The 12,793-nt window shown below is 54.8% G+C and overlaps 1 protein-coding gene across 1 annotated transcript; it reads right to left on the reverse strand.

Annotated features, from left to right (window-relative positions):
* Positions 1-300: 300 nt before the first annotated feature.
* Positions 301-720, reverse strand: LOC119382302 (uncharacterized protein K02A2.6-like). The gene has a single exon (XM_037650005.1). It carries the CDS (start codon positions 718-720, stop codon positions 301-303), a length of 420 nt encoding a protein of 139 aa, XP_037505933.1.
* Between the last annotated feature and the right edge of the window lie 12,073 nt (positions 721-12,793).

Genomic DNA, 12,793 nt, shown 5'->3' on the forward strand with positions numbered 1-12,793 from the left:
TCACGTACACCAAATATGCACTTTTCTTTGTTGGCTTTAAGGCCTGCTTGTTGGAAACGCTGCAGAACGGCTTCCAGGCGATCTAAATGCTCTTCTTTCGACGCTCCCATGATGAGGATGTCGTCCAAATAGGCGCATAACCCCGGGCAATCTAGCGAGCAGAGTATCCATGAAGCGTTGAAATATAGATGGTGATGCTGAAACGGCGAATGGTAGCCGTTTAACTGCGTACAAGCCTTTAATTGTGTTCATGGTCAGCATCTCTGAAGTGGCCTTGTCGACATGCAGTTGTTGATAAGCTTATGTTAAATCAACCTTGGAGAATATCTGTCCACCCCGAAGAGTTGCCAGCAACTCAGCTGCCGTTGGCAGGGGGTACGCTGTGGGCTTGATGCTCGCATTCACCGTGCTTCTATAGTCCCCGCAAAATCGCAAAGATCCATTCTTCTTCCTCACCACTACCACGGGCATAGCCCAATCCGAAGCAGCGATGGACTCGATTAAGCCTTGGGCCTGGAGCTTGTCGAGTTCTCGACAGACGGCATCGCGTAAAGCAAATGGGACTTGCCGGCATTTCAGAAACTTCGGTGTCACGTCTCCAGCCAGGTCGATGCGTACAGGTGGGCCTGAATGTCCAGTGAGTTCGCCGTCGAACACACCAGAGAACTTGGCTAAGATGTCTTCCATGGTTGTTCCCGTGAGATTGTTGACCCCATGCATCGTAATCCCCAGTTTTTCGAACCAATTTCTTCCTAGCAAACTGGCTCCAACTCCTCCAGCCACGAGCAAAGGTAGCTGGGCTTTGATTTTCTTGAAGGAAACCTCGATGAGCCATGATGTCTAGGCATTCTCCCGACCATGTCCGTAAGCAAGCTTGCCTTCTCTTAACACCGGGGCATCCTGAGGCCAGAGGCGAGCAAAAGTCGCTCCACTTATTATAGAGAACGCCGCTCCCGAGTCGACTTCCATCTCGAGTGGCCGACCAGAAAGTCGGACTGTCACGACGAACCTTGGTGTGGTTGTCATCTGTGGTTTCGTGTGAAAACAATAAAGAGGTAGTCGCAGTCGTCCTGTTCATCGAACACCTCATTTTTCTCTTCTACACAATGGCTTCCTTGGAACTTTTGTGTCTTAGCCTTTTTAGAGAGACAAGCTTTTGCGATGTGGTCTTTCTTGCGGCAGATGTTACACGTGGCATTTCTGAAGAAACGCTTCTCGGCCTTATGATCTGCTAAACATCGGAAGCACTGAGACGGCTTGCTTGTGATGCCCTCACGAACATTCTGACGATTTACAGCGAAGGTGTCAGCCTGTTGCTGACTGCCTTGTATCTGCCTCTGCTGGTCTCTTCCTGATTCAGCCGTCAACACGAGTTCGTAGGATTTCTTAAACGTTAGCTTATCCTCAGCTAGCAACCGTTGTTGAAGATGATAATCGTCGATTCCACATATCACTCTCTCTCGCAGCATCACATCCAAAGGGAGCCTTGTATTCCCTCCTTGAGACTGGACCTCCGTGCTACCGCCCGACGCCTAGCGTTCCGCCGTCGTAGAGTCTGCGTTGCCAAAATTGCAATCCGTTGCCAAGGTTCGCAGAGCTGTCACATAGCCTTTGACGGATTCGTTAGGAAGCTGGCCTCGTTTCTGGAAACGATAACGGCCAAGTAACTCAGAAGGCCTGGGGTCGAAGTGCTGGGTCAGTAGCTTGACGATGTCCACGAAGTCCACCTCGGAAGGCTTCTTTGGGGCCACCAAGGTCCTCAGCGCCTCGTAGGTTTGCTCACCGCAAAGCGTGAGAAGCACCGCTCGCTTCTTGGAGGATTCCACTATGTCGTTGGCTTCATAGTAGAGCTCCAGGCGCTCTATCCATGACGACCAGTCGGTGCCAGGTACAAATTCTGGTATCTTGCCTGTGGGCATCGTCTTCAACGTCAACTTGCTTCGCGGGGTCTCGTTCCCTCGTCGCCAGTATTATAACATTCCTTTATTGTCTTTTCAGAACACAGTGAAAAGCAGGCAGCCTGGTCACGAGCTCAGAATCCTCGGTCGCGCCACTTCGTTCTCGTCGTCTTCGCTCCTTGTCCAAACGCTGATATACAATAATATATATATATATATATATATATATATATATATATATATATATATATATATATATATATATATATATATATATATATATATATATTGTTAAGCGGTTTATTGGACGGGACTCGGCGACAATTCGCTATGGCGACAGTCAGGGCAAGAGCACGGGCTCCGAGAGCGAGCGGCGTTTATAAGAGGACGACCCACTAGGAGCCGCTGGAGAACGCAACCGTTAAACAGTACGAATTGCTTCGCCACAATTACCCCGGGTACGAAAAGGGAGCCGTCCGGCGACCTAACAGCTCGTCACTATGAGTGGGTCATAGTAGGCCTTGAGGCGCTCCACGTTGATTATGTCGCGCCCTCGACGGCGCATGTCCGAAGCTGGTTCGATGGGTTCGATCACGTAGTTGACCGGGGATGTGCGCTCGACGACCCGGTATGGGCCTTCGTATTTCGGCAGCAGTTTTGAAGAGAGGCCACTTGCAGTGGTAGGGACCGAGAGCCATACGAGCGCTCCAGGGAGGAACGTAGGCTCAGAAGTGGTGGTGCCACCGCGAATGCTCTTCTGCAGCTCTTGTTCCTGCGTCGTAAATATCTTGGCAAGCTCGCGACACTCTTCAGCAAGCCTGGCTGTGTCAGAAATAGGCGCACACTCAGATGGATCCGGCTTGTATGGAAGTATCGTGTCGATGGTGTGCGACGGGTGCCTTCCGTACAGTAAGAAGAAGGGTGAAAAACCGGTAGTGCTCTGAGGGGCGGTATTATAGGCGTAGGTGACGAAGGGCAGAATGGCATCCCAATTGGTGTGATCGGCGGCGACGTACATCGACAGCATGTCGCCGAGCGTGCGGTTAAAGCGTTCGGTTAGGCCATTCGTCTGCGGGTGGTAAGCAGTAGTTTTGCGGTGAACAGCATGGCACTCTTTCAGAATGGCTTCCACGACTGCTGATAAGAAGACACGGCCTCGATCGCTGAGAAGCTCTTGGGGTGGACCGTGACGCAGTATGAATCTGTGTAGTAGGAAGGAGGCAACATCGCGCGCTGTAGCGCTGGGAGGGCGGCGGTTTCGGCGTATCGCGTTAGATGGTCAACAGCGACGATGGCCCAGCGGTTACCAGCCGAAGTCAGAGGAAGTGGTCCATACAAATCGATGCCCACGCGCCCAAACGGACGGTTAGGGCAAGGTAATGGTTGTAGACCTGCTGGCGACACGTGCGTTGCAGGTTTTCGGCGTTGGCAATCGAGGCAGGAGCGAACGAACTTCTGCACGTAGCGGTACATCCCACGCCAGAAGTATCGTTGTCGAATGCGGTGGTAAGTTTTGGATACCCCAGAGTGCGCGCATTGCTGGTCAGAGTGGAAGGCATCGCATATTTGAGAACGCAGACTGCGGGGTATCACTAGTAGCCACTGGCGGCCGTCGGCGTTGTAATTCCGTCGGTGCAGGAGGTCGTCACGAACGGCGAAATGGTGGGCTTGACGACGCAACGCGCGAGTGGATGGTGTTGCCGACGGATCAGTGAGCAAGTCGATCAGCGACGTGATCCATTTATCCTTGCGCTGTTCGGTAGCGATGGTGTGAACGTTGATTGAAGCAACAGCCATGTGAGGTACTGAGCAAGGGGGCATTGTCGTCAGGCAAGGGGGAGCGCGATAGGGCGTCGGCGTCGGCATGCTGGCGTCCGTTGCGGCACAGCACGCGGATGTCGTAGTCCTGCAGGCGAAGTGCCCAGCGCGCGAGACGGCCTGAGGGATCCTTCAAATGACGACAGCCAGCTTAGTGCATGGCATGATGGTCGGTGACGACATCAAATGGGCGACCATACAAATAAGGTCGAAACTTTGTAAGGGCCAGGCACTCTTTTTCCGTGACTGAGTAATTGGTCTCGGCTCTGGTAAGCGTACGGCTTGCGTATGCCACGACGTATTCGGGGAACCCTGGTTTGCGCTGCGCAAGGACAGCGCCGAGGCCTACACCGCTGGCGTCCGTGTGTACCTCCGTTGGGGCCGTAGGATCGTAGTGGCGGAGCATGGGAGGAGACGTCAACAAACGACGGAGCTTTGCGAACGCGTAGTCACACTCGGACGACCACGAATCTAGGGGTCCGTTACTTCCAAGGAGCTTCGTCAGCGGCGATATGATGGTGGCAAAGTTTCGTATGAAGCGTCGAAAGTACGAACACAGTCCTACGAAACTGCGCAGTTCTTTTACGGACGTAGGTTTGGGAAATTTGGCCACGGCCCGAAGCTTGGCCGGATCGGGAAGGATTCCATCCTTGGACACGACGTAGCCGAGGATTGTCAGCTGCCGTGCTGCAAATCGGCACTTCTTCAGATTCAGTTGGAGGCCGGCGTTGCGCAAACGCGTCAAAACATGCCGCAGACGTATATATATATATATATATATATATATATATATATATATATATATATATATATATATATATATATATATATATATATGTGTGTGTGTGTGTGTGTGTGTGTGTGTGTGTGTGTGTGTGTGTGTGTGTGTGTGTGCGTTGCCTCCAGCGGCACCCTCATCACGACCCCATCGCCAAAGGCGCCCACCCGAGCGCACGAAGGACTATTCTCTCTCGCAGTGAAGCCACTGGGACTTGGTCAAACAAGGAGGGGCCGGATGTGAGCGCCCGTATGCGCGGTAGCGTAGCGGCCTATCTAAAGCCCTTAGATGTTTGAAAGTGGCGGCGCTGTTTTATCCACGCCGCCGTACCCTCGTCGCGCCGTCAATCTCCTCTTTTTTCAAACTCTCTTTCGTGGAGCCGGCGCATCCGCAACGCTGAGTGGCTGCGACGCGCGATACCTCCCAGTCAGGTGACCCTGACGTCACGAAAAGCGCGTGCAAGGAAACTTTCCGCGCTTTTAGTTGCTCGCGCACGCCATGAACTCTCCAGGCGTGTGTGAGCGGGGGCACGCGTGTTTGTATGTGTGCATGTGTGCGCTTGCGTGTGTAGGTGCTTATGCGCACGTGTTTTTGCGTGTGTGCGAGTGCATGTGCGCGCCTGCGTGTGCGTAGGTTTGTGTATATGTGCGCCATGGTGTGTGTGCGCTTGTGTATGTTTCTTCGCGCCTGTGCGTGCGTGCGCGCACGTATGTGTGTGTGCATGTCTGTATTGGCGCGTGCGTATGTGCGTGTGTGCGCGTATGTGTGTGTATGTGTGCGCCTGTGCGTGCGTGCGCTTGTGTATATTCACGCGTGTGTATGTGCGTGCGTGTCTATCGCGACTGTACCCGCGTGTGGATGTATGTGGGTGCGTGTATCGCGTGTGCATGCATGTGCGGGCGTGCGTGCGTGCCTGTATCGCGAGCGTATGTGTGTATGTGCGTGTCTGTGTCGCGTGTGCATGTATTGTGGGAATCGAGCGCGCCCTTCCCTTTGGCGCCTCGTTCTCCAGCTAGCGCGCGTGTTGGCCCCGCGCGGCTCGAGCGCCGGGAACCGCCGTTAATCGGCGGTATGGCGACCGCGGCGGCAGCGCCAGGCCTCTTTGTCTGGTGCAAGCCATGCGTCAGCCTCCCGGCGCGCGGGCACGCGTCCGGGCATGCCTCGACATGCTCACGCCACCAAGCTAGCTTACGTCACTGTGCAACGCCGTTCCTCATTGGCCGCCAGTGACAACCCCCTTCCCCCTTGAGCTCGCTTCTGTCTGGCGCGGGCTTGCCCGCGTCAGATGCTCTCAGGCTAGCACGAGAGGTTGACGCGCTGCTCTAGCAGGCGGCTTCTCATTCGTGTGCTCGACCGCTGCCCTTTGTGTGGCTAGTCTTAGCGCCGCTGGCAAGCGTACTCGATCGGTCTTGCGGAGTTCCCCCTTACGGCCTGCAAGCCTGTGAGTGTCGTACTGTGCTGCATCTTGGGTTAATAAACCCGTGTTGTTGTTTGGTTACCCTGCCTCGTGCGTGGTTGTCTGCGCCGTGTCGGAGAAAAACGACCGAACCCGGCCGCAGCGTCGTCGCACGCGCGGCAGTGGAGAACGTCGCGTCCCTGCACGGTCGCGCTCGTAGGTAAGCCTAGTGCAAACCTATCTCCACATAACTGGCGCCCAACGTGGGGCAGCTTCGGCAGCCGCCCTCGGCGGCTGGTTCGCCCACTCAAGCTTTGGCCCAGGCCCGAGCGTGGTCGCTCCGGCTTCCGTTCCTGGCTGCCTGCTGGTTCCGGCCTGCTGTTTCTGTGAGGCCCCCGTCCCAGCGACTTTCGGCGGTTGGCTGCCGCTCGCAACTTGCAGCCACGCCTCGTACGTTCCCGGCTGCCAACCTCTCCAGCTCCGGCAAACTTCAAGCGGGCCGGCTGCCCGCCCTTGTGCAGTCTTCCCCGTTCCTCCTGGGCTGTGGACCTTCTTACGGCAGTGAGCTCCCCCTTGTGGTGGAACTTTCGGTGGAACTTTTGTGTGGCCATGGACGACCTATCGACTTGTACCTTTGGGAAGACGACACCCCCCTGTTGGACTTTGCCCCGTTGGCCAGCCCCCTTGCGGCTGAGCTGACCTTGCCACTTGGCCTCGGACAGCCTCTTCACAGGCTGGCCTCGGTCTTTAGGAGGGGGGAATGTGGGAATCGAGCGCGCCCTTCCCTTTGGCGCCTCGTTCTCCAGCTAGCGCGCGTGTTGGCCCCGCGCGGCTCGAGCGCCGGGAACCGCCGTTAATCGGCGGTATGGCGACCGCGGCGGCAGCGCCAGGCCTCTTTGTCTGGTGCAAGCCATGCGTCAGCCTCCCGGCGCGCGGGCACGCGTCCGGGCATGCCTCGACATGCTCACGCCACCAAGCTAGCTTACGTCACTGTGCAACGCCGTTCCTCATTGGCCGCCAGTGACAACCCCCTTCCCCCTTGAGCTCGCTTCTGTCTGGCGCGGGCTTGCCCGCGTCAGATGCTCTCAGGCTAGCACGAGAGGTTGACGCGCTGCTCTAGCAGGCGGCTTCTCGTTCGTGTGCTCGACCGCTGCCCTTTGTGTGGTAGTCTTAGCGCCGCTGGCAAGCGTACTCGATCGGTCTTGCGGAGTTCCCCCTTACGGCCTGCAAGCCTGTGAGTGTCGTACTGTGCTGCATCTTGGGTTAATAAACCCGTGTTGTTGTTGTTACCCTGCCTCGTGCGTGGTTTCTGCGCCGTGTCGGAGGAAAACGACGAACCCGGCCGCAGCGTCGTCGCACGCAGCGGCAGTGGAGAACGTCGCGTCCCTGCACGGTCGCGCTCGTAGGTAAGCCTAGTGCAAACCTATCTCCACAGTATATGCATGCGTGTCTATCACTTGTATATGCGCTTGTGTATGTATGTGCGTGCGTGTCCGTATAGCGCGTGTGTGTGAACGTGCGTTGGTTCGAGTCTATATCGCGCGTGTATGCTCGTGTGTATGTGCGTGCATGTCTGTATCGCGTGTGTACGTGCGTGCGTGTCTGTGTCGCGTGCGTGCGCGTGTGCATATGTGCATGTGTGTGTGTATCGTGTGTGTATGCGCGCGCGTGCGTGCCTGTATTGCGTGTGTACGCGCATGTGTAGATATGTACGTGCGTACGTGCCTCACAGCGGCATTGGCCCAAAAAGGCTTCCGACCCACTAATTTCGACCAATTCAAGTAAACCACCACACTTCTTCTTGGCTACCTTTTTGAGCTCATCAAGAGAACAATTAGGAATGAAATTCTCGACTATACTTAATGCTGCATACATTACATGCGCTTAATACAACTCCGCGTTACGGACAGCCGAAGCGGCGACGGAGAAGTAAACCGCTCTGCCGCCAGTTGGTATACTCATTTTTTTTTCGAAACGCATGCGCTTGTATTTATCGAAGCGTCTTAAAAAATATATATATTTGTCAATACGTCACATCGGAAGCCCACTTTAATCACGACGGTTTTCAAGCGACAGATTCTCATTTAATGCTTCAAAGGGCCGAATAAACAAGCGCGCGCAGTGATTCTGATGCTGCTGCGGCGAGCCAGTGGAGGATTCAGCGTGCCGTGCGCACCGCGCCGGCCAGGGGAGGGGAGAAATCCGAGGAGAATTGAGGAGGAAAACGCGCGCGCGGAGGAGAGTGTCGCTACTTTCAAAATCAAGGGCATAGAGTTAATAAACTCACTCTAGAGGAAAAGTTCCCCATAGGGCCCATGCATTGAAACCTATAACCGCATGGGTTCCGCCATGATGGAACAAAACGAACGTTGCCAGACCCTGAGACACTCGCTATATTTGAGGGTAGTAGTCAGTTTTAATATACCAACCTAAGCCAGCTACGCGCTGTTCAGCGAATATCAGCTGTGCTTTGATGCGTGAAGCCGTGTGTTAGTGTAGCGTTGGCTGTGCAGCTGGCCCGATTGATAACAGTTAACATTTCCACCTGTTTGTGCATGGTTTTTACTAGGCACGCCCTACCAATAATGCATAACGAATAAAGTTTCTCCGTTCGCTGGCACAAGGGTCACTCGACAGATTCGCAGCTCGAAGCAAAGTACGTAGGCCGTGGTCGCGCCGTGCTTTGACTTGGAATGACGAGATACCTGTATCCACGTTCTTTTTCAGCTCATTGCTGCCGTACTTCAGCGCAGAGTGCCATAAAGCAGAAAAATGTCGATTGCAGCATGCAGCGGCGAATATGAGTGAGACGTCAGCCAAAAGCTTCAGTCAAAACTAAAGATACACGGCACACGAAATTTTATCGCCGTTACAAAGACTAAAAAGAAAACTTCGGTTGCGCCTAGTTGGTACCTAACTTTCTGTGCTTGTCTCATCTCTTCTTTGCCGTCCGTCCTGGTTTGCACTGAAGTTTTCAGCTTGAAAGAAGAAAGGGCTGTCGCATTAGGTGGAGTGGTACGTGGCAACAGAAAACGCACACAACGGGACACTATGACAACTACGAGATACACGACGTAAACAAAGGTTCAGGGTCTTTAACACGACGCGGAAACCGGCGCAATCGGCTGCGAGCGCACTCTCGAGTGTTGGTGTTGATTATGGTGGCGCCATCTATTAAACCAGCCTGCAAACGCTCCTTTCCGCGCACAGTAAATGGCATAAATAGGCGTCGTATTCTTTCGTAAAAGTATTCAAAATAAACACAAAACAATATCCGCGCGTTTTTAATTGTGCAAGTGCTTCTTTGGGATTGATATGTGATGGAAAGAATGACAACGCTCCAAGATGTCAGCGTCCTTGTGGTTAGCGATCTCACGGCCCAGCTTTTCCTCTGGAGTCAGTATATTAACTCTATGATCAAGGGGCTTTAGGTCTATCTAATCAGTAGCGCCACCTGCGGCGCCATTACGACAGATCAATGGCAGGCCCAAGCGAGGCATGGCCGAGGCATGGCCCAAGCGAGGATCAATGGCAGGCCGAACCTCGAACCATGCCTGGAACGTCGCCTTTTGCCCGCCTCGTGAAGTGATCCGCCGGACTGGCCGCACAGCGCTCCGTCCTTTGTGTAGCATCCGCCGCCCCATACGCCTCTCGCCCGTTTCGTCCGAGCCATTTTGTGCCTTCGCCCTTTGTTTCACCGACCGTCGTGCTGACGCCCACCCGCCCGGTGAAGTAGCTCGCCTGCAGAGCCCAAACAGCTTGACCTGCCCGCCGTTTCGTCTCTCGTGACTCTTGTGCTCATTTGTTGTTAACGCCATTCCGCTTGTGAACTGGAGCGAGGCTATGCCTGAGGACCTCGCCGGCTTTACAGCAGACTTCCTCCGTGAGGAGTTGGTTCACCGAAACCTGGACGCTGCGGGGCCGAAGGAAGAAGTGATCAATCCCAAAACCGCTCAAGCCCAAAACCGCTCAACGACGCCTTTGTTGCCCTCCCCAGACTCTTCAGCGCCCAGCCAGCGCCCGAACACTACGCCGCTTCCATCGAGCTTCGATGCAGCCCAAAGTACCGAGTTGCTGACGGGTTACAACCTGTCCTAAGTAGGTCTACTTAGGACAGGTAGTAACCGCGGAGCCGAACCATGAGCGTGAAATAACTAGAAGAATGAGGATGGGATGGGGCTCATTCGGCAAGCATTATCAAATCATGAATGGTAGTCTACCACTATCCCTCAAGAGGAAGGTATATAACTGGCTGCATCTTACCGGTACTTACCTACGGAGTACGGAGCAGAAACCTGGAGACTTAGAAAGAGGGTTCAACTTAAATTGAGGACGACGCAGCGAGCGATGCAAAGGAAAATGATAGGTGTGACCTTAAGAGACAGGAAGAGAGCAGAGTGGGTCAGGGAACAAACGGGGGTTAAGGATATCATAGTGTCACGTATCTCGGGAGCGCTTGCAACGCGGAATGGAATTGGGAGAGTGAGAGAGGCCGGAGACCGTGGCGTCACGGCAAACACACTTTATAAAACACAACACTGCAAACGACAAAGTTTACACGCTAGATAATTACAATTAGGAGTAACCTGTGCAAAAACGCTAAGCGGTACAAAAGGATCCAACCAACACTCCTAACTAAGTTCGGCTCTACTGGCCCTAAAGTCTGGCCACTATGGCGTCTCGGTCTAGCTACGCAGCTACGCGAATAGAACGTTCTTACTTCGCGTGAGTCCGTCGCCTCGCTTCCACGCCAAAGTCGACGCTGAGTCCCGTCGATGCTACTCCTCGGCGTCTGGGAGTCGCCGTCGTCGAAGCTGCCGCCTCGCTAGTCGTCCTCGTCGCTGACCCGTCGGTCTTCCTTCGAGAACGTCGTCTCGTCCGGTTAGGCCTAACCCTCGGCCTACCCTCTTGGTGCCACTGGGTCAAACTGCCGACGTGGCTCTCCAGGTGATTGTCGGCGGGTTGCCGTCTCGTCGAGCTGTGGTAGTGCCGTAGGTGCCCTGTGAACTGCTGAATGAGGCTGCTGCAAGCTCGGGGAGCCTCACTTGGGTGACGCCAAGGTCGACGGCTACCCTCCCGAGCCTCTCGTGCCGCTGCCCCCAGAACGAGGCCCTACTTCTCTCGTCGCGGGTGCGACGCTGGCTTGCCACACCTTGCTCCTCGACGACCCCCACCGAACAATGACTGCTTGATCCTCTGGGGTTCCGCACCTCAGTTCGGGTCGCGTGGCACGCGCCTTCCTCCGGCCAATGGCTTGCGTCGACGTGGCGGGGGTGCACACCATCGGGTATTTTTCCATTCCCCGCACACCATCGACGCCTTGTGCTGTCCGGCGCGCGCCCCGTGCCCCTTTACTCATGACACATAGTTGAAATCAAGAAGAAGAAATGGATATGGGCCGGGCACGTAGCACGTCGGCAGGATGACCGGTGGTCATTAAGGGTAACTGACTGAATTCCAAGAGATGGCAAACGCGTGAGGGGGAGACGGAAAATTAGGTGGGTAGATGAGATGAAGAAGTTTGTAGGTATAACGTGGCAGCAGAAAGCACAGGACCTGCAGTGGGCGCGATGGTGATGATGATCATGACTTCAACAGCTCCTTCACGTGTAACAACGCGCTGCAGCCCCAGTTCAAGTCACTACTCTTCCAGACCTGTCCGCATCACTTCCTAGATTCCATGGAGAAGGCAGCATTTCAGCATCCCACTGGATTGAAGAGTAGGAACGAACTCGAAACCTAGCTTCGTGGGAGCCTTCAATCGTACTCGCCGTCGCTCTGGGAAAGCTCCGTGGAGCAGCCGCGGATTGGAAAGCAGTCATTGGCCGTCAGTGTTCCACCTGGGAAGCCTTTAGGCAAGCTTTCTTAGATCAATTCAGCGCCAAGCAAACCTTGCTACAGTGGCAACAAGCTGTTACTTTTCGCGTGCAAGCGCACGGAGAGAACCTGGTCAACTACTCTCTGGCGAAGTTGAAGTTCATTTCGGGATGCCCAGTCACTCTCACCCACACTCAGCGCATAGAGTACGCCCTTCAGGGCATTGCCGACGGGAACCTGGCCACTACTATAGCAGCACAACGCCCAGAAAGCGTCGCCGCGTATATGGACATCGTAACGCAGCTTGACCAAACATTGAGCCACTTGGCTCGTCGACTCCCACGCCCAGGGTATTCAAGCACCACATTATCAACGCCAAGACCACAAGTGCCCCGCCACAGTGAAGAGTGCACGAATGTTCAGGCGGTATCAGAAAAAACAAGACAGCCACAGCGAATCGCAGCCCTACCACCAGACCAACAAGAGGCTCGGTACCTCACAATCTCTGCGAGGCATGGCGCTCCTGCCTACCGTTCTGGCCAGAACTTGGCCGCAGCCGTGTGCTTTTAGTGCCGCCAAAAGGGGCATCTAGCCTCAAAGTGCCTATCCAGAGCTACTGCCACACCGTCTACAACGCATCCTTCGCCAGCTCTTCACAGCACCCTTTCCGAGACGCTTGATGGATCGCGGGTCCAGTGCGCGCTTGTCAACGCCACAATTGCTGGAATTGGCCAAGTGGAAGCATTTCCAGACAGTTGTTCCAAGGTGACACTTGTTTCTCGTCACCTCGTCGGATCTTTGCCCCTCCTGCCCTGGACCAGGCCCCGTCTAGTTGTCGTTGGAGGAACGAGTGGCCCCTGCTGGTGCCATCCGCTTGGAGATCTCTGTGGGACCCATCACCGGTTTGGTGGAAGCCGCCGCCCTCGATAACAATGCCGTGCCACTTATATTGGGGGAAGACTGGTTTGCTGCCAGTCACGCACAGTTGGTGTTCCAGCCACCCGTGCCAACTGAAATTCGTCATTCCACCCCAGGAACAAGTGTGCGGTGTCATGAGCGACTGTTCCCCAGGATGTCGAACGCTGT

This window comes from Rhipicephalus sanguineus, chromosome 2, assembly GCF_013339695.2.
Source record: "Rhipicephalus sanguineus isolate Rsan-2018 chromosome 2, BIME_Rsan_1.4, whole genome shotgun sequence".
Lineage (NCBI taxonomy): Eukaryota > Metazoa > Arthropoda > Arachnida > Ixodida > Ixodidae > Rhipicephalus > Rhipicephalus sanguineus.